This window comes from Acomys russatus, chromosome 4, assembly GCF_903995435.1.
Source record: "Acomys russatus chromosome 4, mAcoRus1.1, whole genome shotgun sequence".
NCBI classification, from domain to species: Eukaryota; Metazoa; Chordata; class Mammalia; order Rodentia; family Muridae; genus Acomys; species Acomys russatus.
In genome coordinates this window covers 28072664-28098410 of record NC_067140.1, presented here as the reverse complement: position 1 = coordinate 28098410, position 25747 = coordinate 28072664, and the positions used below count along the sequence as shown (strand labels likewise).

At 44.7% G+C, this 25747-nt stretch overlaps 1 protein-coding gene across 2 annotated transcripts; it reads right to left on the bottom strand.

Moving 5' to 3' along the window:
• Window positions 1-4998: 4998 nt before the first annotated feature.
• Window positions 4999-16984, bottom strand: Pcmtd2 (protein-L-isoaspartate (D-aspartate) O-methyltransferase domain containing 2). 2 transcript variants are annotated; one of them, XM_051144057.1, is made up of 6 exons: window positions 16721-16980; window positions 15331-15645; window positions 13360-13462; window positions 11793-11964; window positions 8290-8413; window positions 4999-5611 (listed from the first exon to the last, which is right to left on the bottom strand). In XM_051144057.1, exons 2-6 carry the CDS (start codon window positions 15635-15637, stop codon window positions 5241-5243), a joined length of 1077 nt encoding a protein of 358 aa, XP_051000014.1. In that variant the 5' UTR covers window positions 15638-15645; window positions 16721-16980; the 3' UTR covers window positions 4999-5240. The 2 variants fall into 2 exon arrangements, with proteins under 2 accessions (XP_051000014.1, XP_051000015.1); XM_051144058.1 differs by having other exon boundaries at window positions 5346-5611; window positions 8290-8417; window positions 16721-16984.
• Window positions 16985-25747: the final 8763 nt, after the last annotated feature.

Here is a 25747-nt window from a genome sequence, read left to right as displayed (position 1 = left end):
CAAACCGGGTGTGGTGGTGCATGCCTTTAATCCCAGCACTTGGGAGGCAAAGGCAGGCAATCACTGTGAGTTCAAGGCCAGCCTGGTCTACTAAGTGAGTCTAGGACAGGCAAGGCTACACAGAAAAATTGTCTCAGAAAAAAAAAAGAGGAACTTACATAGTAAATTTAATCTTAAAAAATTGTCATTTTAAATCCTAGGCTGTCTCGGCAAGTAATTTATCAGCAGGGAGTCACGCCCTGACTTACTGTGGAGATCAGGCTGGTTTAGAACTCACAGATATCGACTTTTGTGTTAGGATTAGGGTGTGTGCCACCACTGCCCTGCACAAATATTTTCAGTCAAAATCTTCAGAAATCTCAAGCAAAAATCAAGCAAGTTAACAAAAAAATCCTAAGCCTTGGGTCAGGCTAATTTAGGCTTCAGTACGCAAAGGCCTGTCCATCATTTCTTGGACTTTAGTTATTACTAGCTCACATAGGTGGCCCCTTTCCAGAAAGTGCTCAGGAGCTCTGAATTCCAGCCGCTATCAATTGTGTGGGGCAGAGTTCGGCTCCTTCTTCCCTTTCGTTGTTGGTAACTTAGCCTCGCATCTCAGCTTTCTGCCTTTCTCCCCGAACTTCCTTAGAAAGTAGCTCCTCTGTTAACACCTGCTTTTAGCGTATCAGAAGCTATTTTGCCTCCAAGCTTCCATTTTGATCATAAGGTGAAGTTAAGTTCAAGTTCTCAGGCCCTACATGCCTGAGACCGAGACAATTTAATACTTGCTGCTTAGAATAAAACGTCAGATGTGATAAATGCATGTTCTGCTTGAATGAAAGATACATGTATGTTCTACTAGAGTTAAGGCCGCAGCATCCTGCTATGTTTCTTTCTCCTGGAGTGGTGGGGAACTGGAAAGTCCCCAAGCCTATATCCTAGCCAATCAGCTTGAAACGCTTTGTCTAGCTACCTAAATACAATACACTTGGAACAAAATCAATTGTTTAGCTACTCAAAATGATGTAAAGTTACCCACTTCTCACTTCCTACACCTGGGTACCTGGTTTGTTTGTGTTGTTGTTGTTTTGTGGTTTTGTTTTTTGTTTGGGTTTTTTTGTATAAAAATCTTGCCTTAGAAACAGACCAGCATCATAGCCTGGCTCCCAAGCCCAGATTATGTCCCTGACCAGTCAGTTTTTGTTCAGTATTCAATAAACGTCTGGTGTTCAAGTGGCCAGTGTGGCTACTCTTGAAGCCAGAACATTCACTTCTACATGTGTTCACATAAGCCAACACAAGGGTGTTCCCAGGAGTGGGATACACACACAATGCAAAAATAAAAATTTGCATTCGAAAAGTATGCAAACTACAGTCCTACTGGCCAGAATGGAATTTCAACAAGATCCCCCACAGGATTAAGCATAAAATAAAATTGAAAGTCAGAGGTCATGTGTCCTCAGGCAACCACAGAGCCTGTTAATTGCTTCTAGTTAATGTTGCCTCCTCAGACTATCAAAGAGACCTGCTTTTCCTCTGTTGTTGTTTTGTTTTGTTTTCTGAGACAGGGTTTCTCTGTGTAGCCCTGGCTGTCCTGGACTCGCTTTGTAGACCAGGCTGGCCTCGAACTCACAGAGATCCACCTGCCTCCGCCTCCCCAGTGCTGGGATCAAAGGCGTGCACCACCAAGGCCGGCTCGGGACCTGCTTTTTGTAAAGCCTTGAGTTTACCTTTTGTCTGCCAAAGCAGCCATGTTAAATGGATACGCCTCAATCCCTCTTTGAAATCATCAAACCTTGCAAATGTATTATTATACAGTAAGTCCTAACATTGTTGAAAGACACAAATGTGCTGGGTGGTGGTGGTGGCACCCACCTTTAAGGTAGGCGGATCTCTGTGAGTTTGTGGCCAGCCTGGTCTACAGAGTAAGTTCCAGGACAACCAAGGCAAAAACAGAAACCTTGTGTAAAAATAAAGACAGAAATGTATTCATCTATGTTTCTGACATGGGGCACTCACAACACCCTAAGTGACTTCTTATAATTGCTTTTCTTGTTGTTTGAAATAGTATCCCACTACGTAGGCCAGACTGGCCGTGAGCTCACAATCTGAATGCCTCTACCACCGAAGTGCTGGGACTACAGACGTGTGCCACCGACCCAGACGACCTAAGGACTCCTGATGCTTCAGTCTGTCTGTCGCCATGACATCACTACCTTCCTGCTCCCATCAGTAGTACAGGCCCTTCAACCCATTTGCGTCACTAATTCCTTATGTTCGGTTTTCAGTTAGGTCTCAAAAACGAGAATTCATATTGACATATAGCTTCTATATACGGTTAAACATTTATATATGAATATGAATCTACATAAGAACCACACTAATTAAAGTAAATACCTAATGTATTGCTTTCTCTTTAACATTCTCAAAATATGGGCAACTGAGTTAAAATAGCAAATGAGGATGATCTTCACGGTTCTTTTCAATCTGTCTATTGCAATTCACACTTTTATTTATGAACAGTGGGCAACGGTCCTTCCATCTTATGTAACTATTAGAGATTAAACAATACAAATATCTAGTGAAAGAAAATTTAATAAGGAAAAAAAGGTGTATTAGTAAAATGTGACTAAAGATTTATTTCATGTGATGTGTGTTTTGCCTGCATGGATGCATGTCACCACACCTGTGCCTGTCGTTCACAGGATTTCACAACAAGGATTTGGATCCCATGGAACTGGAGCTGCAGTTGGTTGTGAGCTGCCGTGTGGGTGCTGGGAACCAAGCCCAAGTGTTCCTCGTGAGCCCCGTTATCTCCACCCCATTATCAAGTTTTAAAAAGAATGTAATCAAGAATTCTATACTTAGCCGGGCGTGGTGGCACACACCTGTAATCCCAGCACTCAGGAGGCAGAGGCAGGCGGATCTCTGTGAGTTCGAGGCCAGCCTGGTCTACAAAGTGAGTCCAGGACAGCCAGGGCTACACAGAGAAACCCTGTCTCAAAACAACAACAACAAACAAAAAGAACCCCATACTTGACATAGAAACAATGCTGAGAATAAAATATCGTAACACCTTTTTATTGATTCATTTGTGTTTACCCATATATTTCTCCTCATTAAAAAAAAAATCAGTGTTTCTTATTTCTTGGATTTCCAACTTTAAGCTCCACATTGGCAAATCTATTTTTATGTACACCTTTGATTCTTACATTACAACAGAAATCACATATTTAAAAATACCTACTCCTTAAAACACAGCAGTTGTCACTGTTGTTTACAATACAGATCCTGAAGACAACATCTGAATATATTAAGATTTATTAGTCTGAAAACAAAATGTGGTATATTATTGTATATAACACTGGTATATACTTCTGAATTCTAGCAGCAAAGTGTTTACTTGTGAGAAAATTCCAATTTTCTTCTGGTTTTATAATATAAAGGCCAATCTATTTCTCACTTGTTGCAACTATATTTAACTGAACTATGGTTTAAAATCACAAAGTTTAACATATAAAGGGAAAGTGTCTTATGCATTGTAATTTTTTAAATCCAGCATAAAGGCAAATGTGGCTTTTTAAAATGTAGCCCCTATTCAATAACAGGAAAAAAATTCAGTCAAACCACCTAATGTACAGACTTCACAGATACCATTTATTTAATTTTATGCCCCAAATTTTCCAGGTAACATAAAAGTCTAGCTAACAATTAGAATTAACCTCAGCAAATATCTGCAAACTACAAACACTTGCAAGTCAAGTCAGAGCATGCATCTCCATCTGACAGAAAAGAAGCCCACAGTGAAGTTAAAAGGCAAGTAAAAAACAACTATGGAATTTCTTTAAATAGCTTATATTTAAAGTAATGTTAAGTGTATATTATATTTCTAATGCAGGGCATTATATGTCTTCCCAGCTATACATGCAGGCTATATACTGTGTGGTAAAAATGATTCAACTCACTTTTAAAAAAATACTCATTTAAGCTAGAGAAATCATGGAGCTATCAAACTTCTTCCTGCAAGTCACATGAAGCTAAGCTAAAAGTAAATCATAAAATCTCAGTACTTAATCCAAAATTAACACTCTAATTTGGGTTTATTATTAACAATTTACACTATTTTTTCTTTGGGCTATAAAAACTTTTTTTTTCTTTTAAAGAGACAGCTTTTTGGAATCAGCAATGTAAATTCAAGTCTTGCCCTCTGACAGCCAGAAAGGTTGCTTAAAAAAAAAATTTTTTTTTAAACTTGATAGTTCTCAACGCCAATGGCCTGGAGATAATAGATTTCACAAGTCACTGAGTTAAACTGCTCTAATGCAATGGAGCTAGTAAAATACATATATCCGTTCTTAAGAAAATTTACAAAACTAACAATTTTTCCCAGAATTATAAAAGATAAAAATCTATGAACAGGTACTCTAATATGATCAAAGAAAGACCACAAACTGAGAAGCACGGCTGGCCATAACACCCTGCAGTCTCTCTATCTGCACTGTAAATACCTGACAAAATGTTCTGGTCTTTGCATTTCAGTGACTCATGAATCATTCCTACGGTCCAAGGAAAGCTTATCACTCACACATTTCTTTTTTTTTTTTTTTTTTTTTTTAAGGACTAGAACCTTTATCTTTCAGACAATTCTGTAAGAGATCACTTGATGGTGAGTCCTATAAAGTGACAGAAGGTCTGGGGAGTGGGGAGACAGAGCAATTGCTTGGAAGCCTTTGGAAACGTGAGAGAGGCATCTGGCAGCTTTTACTTTATTCCTCCTCCTGCATCTCATTTTAGTTTCTTTTTAATAATTACAGTTGACATTTCACGTAAGATTTGATTGGGAAGGATTTTCAACATTTTTCAACCTAGAAAATCACAAGAGAAGTTCAGAAGAGCTCAGTGCCAGCAATCAAGCCATCACATAAAATTCAAGCTGGGTGGTGGTTTGTCACCCAAAGAAGAGGGTACACCTTCACAGACTCGCCCCTTGCGTCACACAGGACCCAGTCAGCTCAGGCCTCAAGGCCTTAAGTTTGCCTGCATAAGGAGCAGACATCATGCAGTTCCCAAGGCGCCCAACAAGATGTGCACCTCGCCCCACCCCCAAGGAAGACAATTCTATGTGGTTTCTTGTTGGATTGTGCTTAAATAAATCACACCATTGCATGAAAAATTATAAAGGACAGACAGGGACCAAGAAGGGGATAGATGTATGCATCTGGCCAGCAGTTCCCTCTGGGTACCCGGGCCGCCCCCACTGCTCACTTTTCCCTGTAATACAGCAGGTAGTACTTCAGGGGGTCAGGTAAAGGGAGGCGCAGAACCCTCTGACGAAGGAAGTTCACTGGTGGCTCAGGCTTGGCCTCCCGTAAGGTCCTCTCTGGCACTGGCCGATCCTCCTCAGCATCCTCACAGCTGGTGTCATCCGAGGGGTTAGAAATTCGACTGGCAAAAACCTCTTTGTCCAAAAAGACAATGGTCTCCATTCGCCTGCGACGGACCCGCCTCCTTTTAAACACAGGTGTGCTCTTCAGCCCACCTCCTCTGGTGGCTTCCTGGCGCATAGCCCTCTTGATGCTGCCACGGATGGCAAGCCGGGCCAGGTCCTGCAGGCTGCGCACGGCTGGTGGTGCTGTGGACAGGGGCAGAGCCTGTGGGCGGGGGCGGGGCCGACCCACGCCTAACTTGCTGGAAGGGCTTCAAAAAAGGGGAGCACTCTAACCAGATAGCAACCAGTGGTCTACTCTGCACCACATGTGCTTCTCAAAAGACATTTGCAAATACACTAGTTCTTAACTCTGAAAAGGAAAGAAATGCCTCCGTCTGCGGTAAAATCTGGAACTTGGGGGCTTGTTCTTGCAGCCTAGTTTACAGCTCTACTTACTCTGCTCAATGACCTAACAGCACCCACTCAACAATACAGCAATCTACATTTCTAACACCGTAATCTACTGTAATAGTTTACATGAGTGTAGATAGATTAAGCAGAAAATCTAAATCACTTTTTTTCCAGTACAAACAATAGGCCACCCTATAGAGGAGGTTCTCACGTTATCTACAACATTAGTTACCACCATCATAACCCTGCCTAGAACCCTCCAAATGCCTGTGCCCTGTAGGAATGCAGGTCTACAGACCAGATTCCAACAACAAGCAGGGCCTCCTCCCTCTCTTTGAGGCAGCAACCATTCTCTCTTGTCTTCTGTCCCTGAGAACAGGTCCTCTCTCCAGGATAGCTTTACAGTTCCTTGCCCGCAGGTAAGGCCACGACCTGTAGTGTATCCTGCTCTCAGCAACTCAATTTAAGAAAGATTAGTTCCAGAACCTCTGCAATCCAGCTGTTTCCTCAAGATGCTAAAACAGTCCATCGCTGACCACTGGGCTCCCAAGTGTCAGCTGTGACCTACCCAGCTTTCTCTGGGAGGCACTGGGAATAACTGATTCAGGTCACTATGGGCAGGGTCCCAGCCCTTCTTCTCTATGGCTTCTCTTCCTTAAGCCTTGGAACATTCCCAAAGGTTCAATACACTCCACTGCTCTCTCAGTATGCCTGCTGACCCTTGGCTTAATATCTACTCTGTAAATATAAATAATATAGACAAGTTCCACAAGGTGAATTTAGTCCCAATCAAGTCAAGCCAAACCCAGACTCAGCAAAATACCTTAGGCTCTCCTGCTCCTTCTTAGAAAGGCCATGTGTCCTGGAGCCCTTCCTGTCCAGAGGCTGATGTCGTCAACTGCCTGATGGGGGAAAACCCCATCAACTTTCTGCCTGATTTCTGCCTCTGACCTGCATGTTTGCCATTTAGGAGGATGTTCCAGGCAATGCCATGTCCAAGCTGCGTGGTACCCTGGATGATGGCTTTGCTATATGGTTTCTCTTATTCCTGTGGTCTCTCATCAACTTGAGCAATCTAGGAAAATCTGGGAAGGTAAAAACTGCAAATACCCTACCCAACTAACCACTTTAGTAATTCAACCGAATCACACAAATATTGACACTCAACATTCACAGTGAGCATTTCAGGAGACAGCACGTGCCCAGAGTTCCTACCCAGGCCTGACAAGCCCTCACACAGAGACATTCATTGTAAGCCAGACCTCCAGAGTCTTCCAAATGCTCTCATGAATCCTTGTCTTCCAAAGCAGACACTGTGCCAGAGGATGGTGCACTTCCTTATCATGGGCCACATTTGTTTAGAGAACAAAATTTCAGAGCACCAGTCTGACAAATCCACCATCACATGACTGATAGGGTCATCGCAATACAGATGTGCAGCATCTTCAGTAACATCTGAACCCACATACCAGTCAGCTCTCCCACATGCCCTACAGTGGCCACACCTGGAGTGCGCCTCTTACTTTGCCCTGATTCCACTTTTCCTTTCTACTCTTCCTCTCTTAAGGGAATTCCTTCCCACCCTGAGCACAGCCAAGGACAACATAACACCATCCTCTCCACACCTTCCCAAGTCATCTAAGCTCCTTTATATGTTTCACTGTTGCTATTTAGCAAATTTCAAGACCTTGTCTATGTTATATGACATGCCAATTTGTTACGTTATATGACGATTTGTTAAATGAATTATCTACAAATTGAAGTGTAGTTTTGGAAGAAACTTTCCAAAATGTATGGGTTAGAACTAGGTATAGTAGTTCTCACTCATATTCTCTCTCTCTCTCTCTCTCTCTCTCTCTCTCTCACACACACACACACACACACACACTTTCCAAATGTTTCCAAAAGTGATCGGCAAATGATGAGCACTCGTCATTTGGAAATCCTATTTCTGTTTACAATATGAAAGAGCAGGATGAATGTCACCCTACACCACGCAGCGTCTGCACGGAGATGTCAACACAAAGGAGCCAAGGATGGGAGACTACACAAAATGTCCCTGTCACACAGCAGAACTCACAGCTCAGTGTGAGACAGATTCTGTGAGGAAGAGAGGGCTGTGTTCAGGTCCCACTACACATTCCAAGCAGGCAAACTGCCTGAGGCTCCTAAAGTTAGCTCGTGTGTGTGTGTGTGTGTGTGTGTGTGTGTGTGTGTGTGTGTGTGTCTCAAATTGCTACTTTCAAAGCATTGCCAGCAACCCAGCAACAAATACCTCATACATTTAAAAGATTAAAATCATCTAAGATGGGCTAAATAGAGATACTTTTTAAATGTCTAAAATATCTTGTATAATTTGAGGGTGCAATAGGGGAGGTAAACACTCTTTAATACCAAAAGGGTTCTTGTACATTTTGTTTCTACTCTAGTTCTAATCAGCGATAAGCGACAGGTAGACTGTTTATACTCACGTAGCTGGACAAGCCTGGACTGTCCTGACTCCGAACGGCAGGGCTGGACCAGAGGGGCGAAGGAAACAGCCAGAATCTTTTTTGTCTCCCAAGCAGAAGGGCCTGTGCGTGTTATCTTGGTCAACTATCTCAAAGACAAAACAATGTTGGCTACTGGAAACTTATATTTAAGTGTAATCATTTTTATATATCAAATCTAAAATATGAAGCAGCCTATGTATGCATCACCTAATGTGATATGACCTAACACGAATATTCTTATGCAAATGCTTAACCTGAACATACTCAAGCTCCCTGACCTACCTTCTATTACAACAAATGATAAGCCAGTTAAAAGACTACAAGAAAAAATAATGAAATACGAAGATAAAATTCATACCAAATAACTTTCTAGGGTTATTCGAAACTGTGGCTGGAGGAAGGTTAGGAAGGATGTGTCCCCAGTAAAACTAATCAAAGATGCACAGCAGCTACAGTAGCTCACCAGTCACCCTGAATTTTGTGCGCTGTTCTCAGGGTTAGCTGCAGTAGCATCCGAGACACAAAACATCTGAAGTGCACACTATCTGCACCTGCAGCAGCTAGGGAGCAGGAGAGACCCAAGTGCCAGAGACTACAACCTGGTTGCTGTGACTTTCCTCAATATAAATGTGTCGTTCTAGATGCCTGAGAACTTGTCCTCACTCTCAGGGACGACACTTGCGGGTAGAGTGGCACACGCTGGCTCAATCACAGAAGCATAGGTTGGCAAAGCACTTCATATTGTAGGATTAGCACCAAAGAATCCAATTAAACAACACAGCCTCTGTGTGTTCAATGTGACTAGGACAGTCTACAAATGGCCTTAATAGGTCACAGAACTGAAACCCACCTAACCCAGAAAATCATCGAAAACTAAGATTATCTAAGAGGGTTAAGCAGCACAATTACTAAAGATTAATCATGTTCAGAGATAACAGCAAAAACATTTTCCAGAAAAATTTGAAGATTTTTAAAATTATGTGTGTGTGTGTGTGTGTGTGTGTGTAAACATGTGTGCACATGTGAGTGCCGGTACTCTCACAGTCCAGTAGAGGTATCAGATGCCCAAATCTGGAGTTACAGACCTCTGTGAGCTGTCTGAACTCAAGTCCTCTGTAACATCAGTATGCACTTAACTGCTGAGCCATCTCTTTATCACCCAGAAACTTTTAAAAAATATTTATTATGTGTATAGTGCTCTGCCTGCATGTACTCCTGCAGGCCAGAAGAGGACATCAGATCAATTTATAGATGGCTGTGAGATACCACGTGGTTGCTGGGAATTGAACTCAGGACCTCTGAAAGAGCAGTCAGTGCTCTTAAGCTCTGAGCCATCTCTCCAGCCCCCCAGAAACTTTTTAAGAGTAGAGTTTCTAGCTATAACAAACATCAAATAATTAAATATGATGCATGAATGATATGTGAGACGTTAAATAAAACTATAAAGCTGAGCCAGGCGTGGTGGCACACGCCTTTAATCCCAGCACTCAGAAGGCAGAGGCAGGTGGATCGCTGTGAGTTCGAGGCCAGCCTGGTCTACAAAAGCAAGTCTATGACAGTCAAGGCCACACAGAGAAACTCTGTCTCAAAAAAAAACAAAAAAAAAAAAAAAAAAAAAAAAAAAAACCCATAAAATGAAAAAAAAAAAAAGACTATAAAGCTATATTTCATAATCTTGATAAGTAAATGGAAATAGTATGAGGAAACCTACCCTCTTTAAATTAATCTAGAGCTAAAATGATCTCAATCAAAATTCTGTAGTGATACTAAAAAAAAAACAAAGTCTTATTAGTCACCTCCCTTTGACAAAAAGCCACTACTTAGAAAATTAATAAACGAACACTAATAACCAAAATGTATCCCTAAAGTATTCTCTACGGGAACCAAATCACCAATGAGTGGTTTTCTCTTTATCAAAGTTAACCAGCACCTAAATACAGAAACAAATACAGAATTTAAGTGTATTATTCTACAGTCCTTAATAAAACAATGGATTAGGCTACAATCATTCTACAAAGATGAGTAACCAGAAAAGCTGCTTGTGCCTACTGAAGTGGAGCTGTCCTGGATAGACAAGCGACTGCTACAAAAATATCAAAAAGTCAACAGGGATGTTCTGCTGGTCATTATGCCCTAAGCAGGCAAGAAAAAACTATGTGCACAGCCCTGACACCCTTTCAGATATTAGAAAGCACAAAGGAGGGTATGTGTAGGTTCTATGCCACTAACATACTATGTGGTTTTTAATACGTGGCTTTTATTCTTTTGTTCTCCATCAAAACATGACAAAGGTAAACTCTGCCAAGCCTCTAGATCTAACTACCAACAGGGAGAAAACACAAAGCATAGAACAACACGCAATTCACCACCACCGAGATCTACGGACTGCAAAATCCAGAGTCTAGAAACACCAGGAGACCAAAACCCTAGTTACCAAACAAATCAGTTGCAAAGAAAATATAAAAAGAAAAACAGATTAAAAAATCACAAGGGCTAGGAAGATGGTCTGGTTGATAAAGTCCTTGTCACGCACACACGAAGACCAGAGTTCCCATCCCCAGAACCAGGAGTATGGCCAAGTGGTATGGTCAACCTGCAACCCCAACCTTCAGAAGGTGGAGACAGGAGATCCCCAGAGGCTCCTGAAGGCTGAAAAAACTCAGCCTAGCGTCCCCACCGCGGAACCTACAACAGTCTTCTCTGCTCTGTGTGACCGGCTTGCAGGACAAGCCTCAGTCGGCTTCATCCCCGCCACCAACAGGACCCATAAAAATCAAAAGAAAGGTGTGGGGGAAGCTGGGGTGAAGAGAAGGAAAAGGAGGAAAAAGTAGGGAGAAGGAAAGAAGAAAACAAAGAAAAACAAGTGTGAGAGAAAAAGGCAGTAAGAGAAGGTTCACACATGGTGCAAAGAGTATGGAAGCTCCAGGAACAGCCATACCTGTCCTTGGTTAATAAAATGGCAGCGGCTACATTAAGAGTAACACACACACTGACCCTGAGGGAGACCTTACACAGCGTTGGCTGTGTAGACACACACACTGACCCTGAGGGAGACCTTACACAGCGTCAGCTGTGTAGACACACACAATGACCCTGAGGGAGACCTTACACAGCGTCAGCTGTGTAGACACACACAATGACCCTGAGGGAGACCTTACACAGTGTCAGCTGTGTAGACACACACACTGACCCTGAGGGAGACCTTACACAGCGTTGGCTGTGTAGACACACACACTGACCCTGAGGGAGACCTTACACAGCATTGGCTGTGTAGACACACACACTGACCCTGAGGGAGACCTTACACAATGTCAGCTGTGTAGACACACACATTGACCCTGAGGGAGACCTTACACAATGTCAGCTGTGTAGACACACACACACTGACCCTGAGGGAGACCTTACACAGTGTCAGCTGTGTAGACACACACACTGACCCTGAGGGAGGCCGCACACAGCGCCAGCTATGTGGAAAGCCTGACCTTCTCCTCCAAGGGCATGACGAGGATGCCTCCGACTTTGAGAAGGTTCTTCATGTAATCCTCATGCTCTTTCTGCACTCCAGCCCCACAGTACACACGGTCATACTGGCAGCAGTCTGGGGCAATCTCCAGGCAATTGCCTGTGACAAAGGAAGGTTCACAGAAGTCAAACCTGCAAGGAAAAGAAGTTTTCTGTAACTACATGGATAGCTGCAATGAGTACATACAACAAATGTGTGCTTGCCACAGGCCACATTTTAACTACAGAATCACAGAACAATGTAACTTTGCAGACACAGGAGCTAGAAGCTAAACTTCCAAATAGAAATTTACTATATAAATAGAACCTTATACATTACACACAAAATAGAATGAAAATGAATGTTCCAACAGGATCCAAATACAAAGCAACATCAGCTATTACTTTTCACTATTTTTACAATGATCAGCAACTAGAGATTTTATTAGATTTTGTGTGCACGTGTGTGTGTGTGCATCAGTGTGCCACAGAATGCACGAAGATTTCAGAGGACACCTGTGGGAATCAGTTCTTTTACCAGGTGGGTCCCAGAGATCAAACTCAAGTCATCACTCTGGGGAATAAGTGCCTTTACCTCCCAAGCCATGTTGTCAGCCCCAACAGGGTTTTAAAAAGCACTTTTTTTTTTTTTTAAACAGGCTCTCTCTACTTGCTAGCCCGGGACTTGCCATGAAGACTAAACTGCTCAAACTCACAAAGATTTGCCTGTTTCTCCACCAACAAAAAACAAAACAAAACCTACTTTTTATTCTCTGAAATTCCCTTTTTTGTTTTGCTTTGCTTTGGTTTTGGTTGTTTAGTTTTTCAAGACAGGGTCTCTCTGTGTAGCCCTGGCTATCCTGGACTCATTTTGTAGACCAGCCCGGCCTCGAACTCACAGTGATCTGCCTGCCTGTCTCCTGAGTGCTGGGATTAAAGGCGTGCGCCACCATGCCCAGCTTTAAACTCCCATTCTTTAAGAACTTTAGTGGCACATTTTAAACACAAAGAGCTACTACACAAACTGTTCAAAAACCCATAACTATATTTTTAAAACAATTAGGTGACAAACATTTTCTATAATGGAACATGAAAACTGAACAAAATGAATTTTTTTGTCTTATTATACTAATGGAAAATTGATGTTAAGTATCATAAATTATAAAACACAGAGCTGTCCAGGTGTGGTGTCACATGCTTTTAATTCCAGCACTCAGAAGACGGAGGCAGGTGGATCTCTGTGAGTTTGAGGCCAGCTAGGTCTACACAGTGAGTCCCAGGACAGCCAGGGCTGTTGAAGAGACCTTGTCACAAAGAACCAAAAAATAACAGGGGGGAAAAAAACCCATAAAGCTATTAATACCAGAGAATGTTAAAACAGTAGCTAGGGTAGGTGCACATGTAACCTGGGATCATGCAAGTACGCTTTAACCGTTTGCTGGCATCTGCATGCTAATATAAACTAGCTTTGTCTACCCAAGACTAACACTATCTGTAACTAGTGACTGTATCAAACACTTTGACCCGTCGGGCAGCGTCTGGCCGCACTTGTCAAAGCTGTCACTTGTTCTGATGAACACGTCCAGCTTCTGCTTTGCATACTCAGTCACATCGGAATGAAGCTCCACCCCATGGTTCACACCGAAGGGACCTGAAAGGGTTGAGAATAACAGAGCTCTCAGAAGAGGAAAAGAACTCTTGCTCGTTTGTTTTCTGTACTTTCTTAATTACAACACAGATAATTCTTCAAATGTGTAATTACAGGAACTCACACGGTTCTGTGGTCTCAGCACATTCGTGGCTCTAAACTACCCAAGGGAGTCTTTCAATGAGTAGTATAGCTTCCATCCATTAAAACAGGTCTTTTGTTTGTTTTCTTTTTCTTCCTTTCTTTCTTTCTTTCTTTCTTTCTTTTTTTTTTTTTTTTTTTTTTTTTTTTTTTTTTTTTTTTGATGCCTGGGCTTCCCAAAAAGCTCTCAAAACATTAAATATTTGCAAATTGAAGGGGGGAAGCCAAGAGTAGTAGCTTTTACTGACAAACCCGTATTTACTACTGAAACTTGTAAATGGATTTATCTGTCTTTCAAAGCACATCATCACTGCTGGCGTACTGAGTGCCAGTGTCTCCAGGCTGACTCTTTCCTAGGCATTAAGGTGTGTGTGTGTGTCACACACTTGTGCCTAGATGCACACATCCATGAGTGTTCATGACAGAAGTGAATGTCAGGTACCCCCCATTCCCCACGTTACAGGGTCCCACTGAACCCTGAGGTCACAACTCACCTAAACTGGCCAAGCAACCCTAGAATCCTATCTCTTTTTGGCAGCTCTGAGGTTACAGATACTGCGGCACCTGGCCTTTTTTTTTTAAACATGTGTTCTGGGTGTTTGAACCCAGGTCTTCATGTTTGTATAATATTTACACATCTGAGCCATCTCCTCAGCTTCATAGGCTCTTTTCTTTCTTTGATTTTTTTCAAGACACGGTTTCCCTGTGTAGCCTTGGCTGTCCTAGACTCTCTTTGTAGACCTGGCTGGCCTCAAACTCACATCAGCACTCCTGCCTCTGCCTCCTGAGTACTGGGATTAAAGGCATGTGCCACCATGCCCGGCAGCTCTTTTCAATAGCACTTTAAAAATCTATTTATGTAACTTTGCCTGCATAGGGTTTGGCCTGCATGTATGTCCTGGGTGTTGGATCCTCTGGTATTGGAGTTACAGACAGTTGTGAGCTGCCATCTGTGTGCTGGACACTGAACCCAGGTCCTCTGGAAGAGCAGCCAGTGCTCTTAACCACTGAGCCATCTCTTTAGCCCTTCAATAGTATTTTTAACAGGCAGTTTTATTATCTATTTCCCCTAGTCAAAACCATGGGCTTAGCCAATCAAAGACAAATTAAGATTAAAAATCGTTTCAATTAAGAAGAAAAGCAAGCAACACCTGAAGTCTCTGCCCCACTCTAACATTTTACACACAGCAGGAACTCAATAGCTCTTCAGCTGACACCCTGATAACAGTATCAGAAGTGGCCATACTCATAAGTCCATTCTTACAACTTGTAGAGAAAACAGCCTAAATGTCTCCAAATACAGCAACACAATAAATCACTTCCATCTCTGAAAAGTCCTTTAAAATACATAAACTTATTACTCTTTTAATAGAAAGGAAAAAAAGAAAAGAAAAGAAAAGGAAGAAATTATTACAAAGAACTTCAACTACCAAAGGATTTTAATGACATTCAGTGGAAAAAAAGAGCAAAAGAGTGGTTAGATTAAATCAAGAAATCACATACAGTCATGATTAGCACAGCGCTGCTGGTCTCTACCATTCACAGCAGAGTGCAGCAGTACAGGTGGGAGAAGGCAGAAAAGACACCCCTCCCCCAGCCTACAAGGGGGTATTGCCCGGTCATCCACCACCCGGCTCCAGACAACTGCTGGGACGCCCACGGCCTCCACCAGGGCACGCAGCCAGCCTGTAGGATCTTCTACCTAAAGTGACTGTACCCACACTGCTCACCTAAAATGAGGCCCACCATGGAGCTGAGGTAGCCAGTGCCGCTGCCCAAGTTCAGGAAGGAGAGGCCAGGCTGCAGGTCCAGCGCCTCCATCACCTCCGAGTAGATGCACGGCGCTGAGAGATGAATGTTGCCGTGTTTCCACGCTAAATCTTTGTATGCATTTTCTTTAAATTCTTCAAGATAATAATCTGCTCGGTCAATGGCTCGGAAAGCCTGCTCTACCAAGTCGGTCCGGATGTACTGGGCTTCCTTCAGGTTGTCAATGAGTTCGTCGTTGTCCTCGCCTGCACTCACAGCACCGCCCATGTTCAAGACTGCAGTTAAAGTTTTAATAACTATTTACATTAAGGGCAGGAGCAAAACAACAAGAGCTCTAAACACATGCTCTCCCTACATTATGAGTTCCGAATGTAATAAAGATGGGAGCATCTTTTGTCAATAACTACTTCACCCTCCAAAGATGCTAGGACTGGGCGCAAGGATTACAGGGCCAGAGGGAAAGGTCAGTGGTAAAGCACTTGCCACACAAGGCCCATGACCTGAGCTCACTCCCCAGGACCTAGAAAGTTGCCCTCTGATCTCACTATGCACATGGTGGCACATGTGAGCCCACACACACCGTATATGAGCCCATACACCACACCATGCACACAATGGCTCGTGTGAGCCCACACACACCATAATTTTTTAATTAGAAAAAAAAAGCTCCACTGGAAATTTAAGGTAACCGCAAATAAGCCATTTGATGTTTGATTGAAATTCAATTTTTAAAAAATTTACATTTAGACTACAAAGTAAGTCTAGGACAGCCAAAGCTACACAGAGAAACCCTGTCTCAAAAAAAAAAAAAAAAAAAAAAACAAATTTATATTTATTATTTTATTTAGGAGGTATGTATGCTGGCCCTTAAGTGCCACAATTTGCAAGAGTGACCCCTAGGGATCCTCCGGATGAAACTAAGATCTTTGGGCTGGGTTGCAGATACCTTTACCTGCTGAGCTATCCAGAAATTCAAATTTAAATGGTATCCCAAAATTAACTTAGTCCTACATCTCAATGTACACATGAACTCACTCACAAGAAGTATTCCATCCAACCTACTGATTTGGTTACTCGGATGTTTAATTTTCAGGTAAAAATAACCACAAAACTACACATTATGACAAATACAAAAACTGTAACAAATACAAAATCCCTCTCGAGGCTCAAGTTGAGCAGCAGAAGGGGTCGCTGGCAGCACTTTGTGCCCTACTTCCCTGCAGTTTCCCCTGCTCTCTTAGAAGTTCACTTCTCATCTTCCCTGTCCAGCGAACAGGGAATATCCTTTACCCTGAAGAGGTCTTTTTCTTCCTAGAAAAGGAAAAATATCCTCCCCGGTTTTATACTGACCTCAGGTGACTTTTTCAAACTAATAGCTTTACTTCTTGCAAGACAGTGACGCTGATATAAACTGCTGAGGAGAGGTCTATCGAACCACAAGAAGACGGCAGGCGTTCTGATTCAAAGCAGCTCCTGTTCAGGAGTTCAAGGTCATCTTCAGTGAGTTCCAGGCCACCAGCATGAACTATGTAAGAACCTGTCTCAAACAATACAACAAAAAAACTGTTATGGTCGCTCTTCCCTTAGTTTCTCTCTGGCACACTGGAGACAGGCCCTACACACACCCATGTGCACACTGGAGATAGGCCCTATACACACCCATGTGCACACTGGAGACAGGCCCTACACACACCCATGTGCACACTGGAGACAGGCCCCACACACACCCATGTGCACACTGGAGATAGGCCCTATACACACCCATGTGCACACTGGAGACAGGCCCTAAACACACCCATGTCCACACTGGAGACAGGCCCTAAACACACCCATGTCCACACTGGAGACAGGCCCTACACACACCCATGTGCACACTGGAGACAGGCCCTATACACACCCATGTGCACACTGAGACAGACCCTATACACACCCATATGCACACTGGAGACAGACCCTATACACACCCATATGCACACTGGAGACAGGCCCTATACACACCCATGTGCACACTGGAGACAGGCCCTATACACACCCATGTGCACACTGGAGACAGGCCCTATACACACCCATGTGCACACTGGAGACAGACCGTATACACACCCATGTGCACACTGGAGACAGACCGTATACACACCCATGTGCACACTGGAGACAGGACCTATACACACCCATGTGCACACTGGAGACAGGCCCTATACACACCCATGTGCACACTGGAGACAGGCCCTACACACACCCATTTGCACACTGGAGATAGGCCCTACACACACCCATGTGCACACTGGAGATAGGCCCTATACACACCCATGTGCACACTGGAGACAGGCCCTAAACACACCCATGTCCACACTGGAGACAGGCCCTAAACACACCCATGTCCACACTGGAGACAGGCCCTACACACACCCATGTGCACACTGGAGACAGGCCCTATACACACCCATGTGCACACTGGAGACAGGCCCTACACACACCCATGTGCACACTGGAGACAGGCCCTATACACACCCATGTCCACACTGGAGACAGGCCCTATACACACCCATGTGCACACTGAGACAGACCCTATACACACCCATATGCACACTGGAGACAGACCCTATACACACCCATATGCACACTGGAGACAGGCCCTATACACACCCATGTGCACACTGGAGACAGGCCCTACACACACCCATGTGCACACTGGAGACAGGCCCTATACACACCCATGTCCACACTGGAGACAGGCCCTATACACACCCATGTGCACACTGGAGACAGACCCTACACACACCCATGTGCACACTGGAGACAGACCGTATACACACCCATATGCACACTGGAGACAGACCCTATACACACCCATATGCACACTGGAGACAGGCCCTATACACACCCATGTGCACACTGGAGACAGACCCTATACACACCCATGTGCACACTGGAGACAGGCCCTATACACACCCATGTGCACACTGGAGACAGGCCCTATACACACCCATATGCACACTGGAGACAGGCCCTATACACACCCATGTGCACACTGGAGACAGGCCCTACACACACCCATGTGCACACTGGAGACAGGCCCTATACACACCCATGTCCACACTGGAGACAGGCCCTATACACACCCATGTGCACACTGGAGACAGACCCTACACACACCCATGTGCACACTGGAGACAGACCGTATACACACCCATATGCACACTGGAGACAGACCCTATACACACCCATATGCACACTGGAGACAGGCCCTATACACACCCATGTGCACACTGGAGACAGACCCTATACACACCCATGTGCACACTGGAGACAGGACCTATACACACCCATGTGCACACTGGAGACAGGCCCTACACACACCCATGTGCACACTGGAGATAGGCCCTACACACACCCATGTGCACACTGGAGATAGGCCCTATACACACCCATGTGCACACTGGAGACAGGCCCTAAACACACCCATGTCCACACTGGAGACAGGCCCTAAACACACCCATGTCCACACTGGAGACAGGCCCTACACACACCCATGTGCACACTGGAGACAGGCCCTATACACACCCATGTGCACACTGGAGACAGACCCTATACACACCCATATGCACACTGGAGACAGGCCCTATACACACCCATGTCCACACTGGAGACAGGCCCTATACACACCCATGTGCACACTGAGACAGACCCTATACACACCCATATGCACACTGGAGACAGACCCTATACACACCCATATGCACACTGGAGACAGGCCCTATACACACCCATGTGCACACTGGAGACAGGCCCTACACACACCCATGTGCACACTGGAGACAGGCCCTATACACACCCATGTCCACACTGGAGACAGGCCCTATACACACCCATGTGCACACTGGAGACAGACCCTACACACACCCATGTGCACACTGGAGACAGACCGTATACACACCCATATGCACACTGGAGACAGACCCTATACACACCCATATGCACACTGGAGACAGGCCCTATACACACCCATGTGCACACTGGAGACAGACCCTATACACACCCATGTGCACACTGGAGACAGGCCCTATACACACCCATGTGCACACTGGAGACAGGCCCTATACACACCCATGTGCACACTGGAGACAGGACCTATACACACCCATGTGCACACTGAAGACAGACCCTATACACACCCCTGTGCACACTGGAGACAGGCCCTAAACACACCCATGTGCACACTGGAGACAGGCCCTATACACACCCATGTGCACACTGGAGACAGGCCCTATACACACCCATGTGCACACTGGAGACAGACCGTATACACACCATGTGCACACTGGAGACAGGCCCTATACACACCCATGTGCACACTGGAGACAGACCGTATACACACCATTTGCACACTGGAGACAGGCCCTATACACACCCATGTGCACACTGGAGACAGACCGTATACACACCATGTGCACACTGGAGACAGGCCCTATACACACCCATGTGCACACTGGAGACAGACCGTATACACACCATGTGCACACTGGAGACAGGCCCTATACACACCCATGTGCACACTGGAGACAGACCGTATACACACCCATGTGCATACTGGAGACAGGCCCTATACACACCCATGTGCACACTGGAGACAGGCCCTATAAACACCCATGTGGACAACTGGTCAGAGTAGGAGAACTAAGCCTTTGAGTGAAAATCAGCTACCACTCTGGCACCTTACAACAGGTAAAAACTGTCTTGATACAATTTCTTTTCCATTTTTATGAAATCATCAATACAAATAACAGATTTGGGAGGTGGGGGGTGGGGTGAGACAGGACTTCTCTGTATAGCCCTGGCTGTCCTGGAACTCGCTTTGTGGATCAAAGAATAATTTTTCAAATCATGGTTCAATTACTAAACTTTAACCTACTTTTAAAGTGAATTCAGAGCCCTTGTCCTGGCTTTAACGATTCCCTAGTGCTAATAAGGTCGGGCTTAATCTTGGATAAGCCACTTAGTTACTGCTATGCTCCTGACCTTACACGGTCATGTTCGAATTTGGGACACCAGTTGAAAATAGAGTGATGGATTGCTTACAGGCCAATTTAGGAAAGGACCTTTGAAGATCACATATCCCACTGAATCCAGACTGTCACCCTCGTCACCCTGCATATATTCTGTCTGTGTCTCAGTCCCACCAACTAACAATCTTCAGCAGCTATCACGTTACATGTATTTCATTTTGTTCTAGGTGTTTGTTACTGAACTTTTCCTGATGTGAAATATTACTCTACTGAAGAACAGAATTTCAGGCCGGGTGTGGTGGCGCACGCCTTTAATCCCAGCACTTGGAAAGCAGAGGCAAGCGGACTGCTATGAGTTCGAGGCCAGCCTGGTCTACAAAGCCAGTTCAGGACAGTCAAGGCTACAGTAAAAACAGAAATAATCTTTCATAGTGACCAGCCACCAGTCAACAAGACATTAAACATCAAAAGGTGAGGCAAGCTAGCCTACTTACTAAACTGTTCACAGTCAGGCAGCAAGAGTTGAGGTGAAAGCCAGCACTGTGTAGCCAAAGGCTTGTTTTGTGCTACAGACACACAAATCTACAACAACAAGGTATTCTTTCTTAACTTCTTGTTAATACTTTGTTAATCAAGTATAATGTGCATTTTATCAGTCTATTGTCATGTGCTGTGTAAGTCTGTTGAAAGCAGCCGACGAGAGCAAGGACCTTCTCCTACCAACTCCAACATATTTGCTTCCAGTGGTCGCCAAATGTTCTCCAAGGGACCTTTTCCTGGGTCTGGCGGGTACCTAATCCTATGATGGGGAGAAATGAGGAGCAAAACAGCCCAAAGAGTAAAACGCGGTGTCCTTGAGAATAGCTAAAACGTTAGCCTTTGACAAGAGCAGTGCTTAAGCATGGTATAAAAATGCCTTGGTAGGAACAGGAAGCCGGAAATCCAGCCATGGAAATCTCATGCACGGAGAGGAAGTACTGCTGGCAACTCCGGCTGACGGCCTCACCTTTGAGAGGGCTCTACGTGCCCAGCTTGATGATGCTATCTGCATCTAAGGACCTTGGAGGCCTCCCCTGGGGCTCTCAGATGGGACTTTCTCAGATGACTCCTGCTGTTACTCTTTGTTTCGTCTCTCAATGGGGCTAAATCCCCACTAGATGCTCGCACTCACCTTGACAACGGTTGGCTATCTACTACTTCTGTCACTGTCCACTAGTTCTTTTTACTTTTTCTTACTATGTATACTTAATAAACTCACTCATTTGAAACAGATGGCTGTTGCAGGCCACGCTACAGATGGCAGATCACTCTCTAGACCACATAGACCACCAAGGTGGCCCTGGCCATTGCTGTTGGTGAGGAGTGGGTGAAGGACAGCATCTGATGCTTACTATTAGCTTTGTCTGACAATCTAATGCTGACTTGCATGGAAGCATCGCTGCTTCCTGCTGAGACAGACAGGATCGGCTACCATGTCAACAACAAAACAACGGACAACACATTTGAAAACACTCTCTCCAAACCCAATAATGCAATGCAGGAGATTCCGAACAAAGGCAAAGAATCATTTTTAGGAGAGGCTGCCCTTCCTTCACTACACTACACACTTTACCACTTGCTGCAATGCTTACTACAGTTCCTACTCAGAGGCGATCAGCACGGGACAGCAGAACAGGGGGGCACAGGAAACACTGAGCAGAGGTAGAAAATGGCCAGCGACAACCCAAGTGAAGGCGGACTGAAGGCGCCCTGCTTACACCTGCGCTGCATTTTGGAAAGCCACACAAGCAGGCACGGATGCCACTTCGTAAGGGGACCTCTTGCCGGGGAAATGGGGCCCCCCAAACCATCATCCTGCAAGCAGAACGATGGAAATACCGGAGGCTTCTTGCCTTGACAGCCAGGACTCTTGGAGGGTATGCCCCAAGTGCATACTGTTTGCAGTCTGCATCTGACTCATAGTATATGCTGACTGGGGACAACTCCTCTTGTTTTGTGCATACAAAAGCTTAGGAACTACCAGAATTGGAAAAAAAGAAAGAAAAAAGAATTTCCTCCCATAACTCTGCCAGCAAGGGCCAAGAAAGAAGCCAGAACCCACCACCTCAGAGGGCCCATTTCAATCCCCCCTGCACCTAGCCAGTGCTGGCCTCTTAATTACCTCGTTCTAGGAAGACAGGCTACCAAACAGCAGGACGGGGCCCACTTTTGCCACGTCTTCCATGACAAGAACGGAGAACAACTGTGCGGGCCCAAGGGAGCAGCGGGGAAGATCCTCAGATGACTGTGTCGATGGCAGAGCCCCAGGCCTAATAAAAACCAAACAAAGGGTCCAGGCCCATCCGAGTTCTCTCCAGCCGAGTCATTCCTTTCCCCTCTGCTGGGTACTCTGCCTTTTTCCAAATAACCACCCAAGGTGGACTTTGCTTCAAACCTCCTACGACTTGCCCTCACGCTAATTGCCAACATTTCCTACTTAATCACAAACAGGCAAACAGAGTAAGCAACAGGCAGCTGGGACGGGGGGTGGGGGGACACGCTGGAGGGGAGGTGTGGAGGGTGCTAGGCAGGGAGACGGGGGGGGGGGGGGGAAATGGGAGGACGGGAGGGGAGGGAGAAAGAGGGAGAGGCTCAGGCTCTGGGGTTCGAACTCTCGGAGATGCTAAGAGACAGGGACGCTGGGGGATGGAGAGCCAGAGCTGGAGACGGGATACGGAGAAAGGTCCGAGGGGCAGAGACGGCTCTACCTCGGCGGGCGCTCAGCGGCCCTCTGGCTTAGACCCCGACAGCAGCTCTTCGGGGGCTTCGGTCGCTTCGCGTCGACCTCCGCCGCTGTAAACATCCGCTGCTGCCTCTGCGCCTGCGTGCACCGTGGCTGAACTGAGCATGTGCGGCCGGGGATTCTCTTAAAGGGGCGACACAGCCTCCACGGCAGAAAACGGGTGGCCACGTCTGCAGGAGTCCACTTGCCAGACCACGGGGCCCAGGGCATGGCCATCTGCACACTCAAACCTTGCAACCCTTCAGGGAAGCCTACAAAATAGACCTCAGTCTAAGGGACCTTTAGAGCGACCTGTCGATTGTCCTGAGTTTTGTTCCTCCGGTGCTGAGTGAGAAGCCGCAATCTATTATTCTGTGTCGCTGTGGTTCGACACCTACATCCTCTACACACTGTTGACGAGGTCAAGACCCTGAGACAACATCTGTAAGGGAGTCACTCAGCCTGCTGTGGCTTGTGGCTTGTGGTGTGGGTGGAAAACAAATGATGACACTTTTTTTTTTTTTTTTAAGTTTGTGTAGAATGGCAAAAGACCCAAAATAGATAACACGATAATGATGGAAGAGAACAAAAGTATAGGCCTGACACCATCTGATTTCATGACTTACTACTAAAATTACAGGAACCAAGTGGCCGATGGGGGAAACACATTCACGGTATCAAATATAAAGCCCAGGTTAGACCCATACAAATACAGTAAACTCGCATTTGATAAAAGGACAAACACACTTCAATGGAGGAAGGATGGTCTTTTCAATAAAAGATGCTGGAATAATTACACATCCACAGGTAAGAAATAAGAGAGTAAGCCTAACCCAAATTTGATCCCCAGAACCCAAGTCCTCTTGTAACACCACCTCCAGAGGGGTCTGATGCACCTGGCCTCTGCAGAAACCTGCACACACGCGCGCGCGCGCGCGCACACGCGCACACATAAGTAAAATAAAATCTTTTAAGAACTGGCATCATTTCTATGTAAAATATATAATAAAGAGGTAAGACACAGACTGGAAAACAATATTCTCAAAACATATTTTTTTTTAAAAATCCTTAAAACTCAACAATAAGAAAACAAACGGCACAAATAGAAATGGGTAAAAAAAATATGTACATATGCCTCAGCAAAGAAAACACACATATGTCAAATGAGCATATGAATAGATGTTCAACACCGTTTGTCACTTAAGTAATTGCAGATTTATAAAACATTGAGATATTAATACACACCTATTAGAATAGCCAAAATTATTTATAATTCACCAAATGCTGTGACGATGTAGAGAGGCAACACATCTCCTTTATTGCTGGTGGGAATGAACGATGATAAAGCGACTTCGAAAAATCGTTTGGCAGTTTCTCACAGAACTAAGCAAAATCCTCTAAGATGTGATGGCAAACAACTGTAGTCCCCGCACTTGGTGGTAGAGGAAGAAGGATCAGGGGTTCTAAGGTCACATCCTGGCTGTGTAGTAAGTTCAAGGCTAGCCAGGGCTACATAACACTATTCAAGCCTGTATAAGACTGTTCAAAAAAAAAAAAAAAATCAGCATTTGAGTTCCTAGATCTTTACCACTACACACACACACACACACACACACACACACACACACACACACAGCCCAGAGCTAGTCTATCAGCTTCATTTGTAATCATCAAACATTAAACAGATGGTTGACAAATGACTGGTCTATCCACACAACAGTTTTAACCCATGTTTCTTAAGCGAGCTACTGAGCTGTGAAAAGACATGTAGTAACCTTACATACTTAATTGCTGCTTTAAATTTTTTCTGTGTGTGACATTTGCATGCGTATGTGCTTGTGTGTGCACGCATATATGTAAGTAGGTACACATGTACATGTGGAGGCCACAGATCGATGTCTAACGTCTTCCTTTAATTCTCTCTACCTTTATGTTTTGAAACAAGTATCTCCCAGTAACCCTGGAGTCCTCCTCTCTGAGGTCCCCATGCTTACATGGCAGCCACTTTACCAACTGAGCTCCCTCCCCAGCTTCCAAGTGCTCACTGCTAAGTGAAAGAAGCCCACATGGAAAAGCTGTGATGTACCGTGTGGTCCCAAGGGTAAGATACTGTGGAAGTAACAATTGCGGAAACACTAAGAATCCCAGGGATTGTAAGGGACACGGCAGAGCACAAAAGGCTATCAGGACAGTGAGTGATGCGCTACGGTTTATAAGCGTAGAAACGTAATTAATATTTGGCAAACCCAGGTGGTTATGGGTGTAGCTCAGTGGTAGCGCGAGTGCTCACCTGACTTGAGCAACGCCCCAGCACCACAAAAAGCACATGATGTTCCGCCTAAGGATGACCCTTAAGGGAAACTAATATACGTTGATATCAATTTTAACAGTGTATACTAATGTAAGCTATTAAGAGCAAGAGACTCTGTGCAGAAGGTGGGGATCCATGAAACTATTTTCTGCTGAAATTATCTGTAAACACAAAACTCCCAAATTTAAAATGTACTGCCCTTTTAAATTGGAAAATGTCCAGACATCTAAAAACTAGAAGAATTGAGTAGCAGATCTATACAATGTGAAATAATAAAGTTTTTTTTTTTTTTTTTTTTCAGG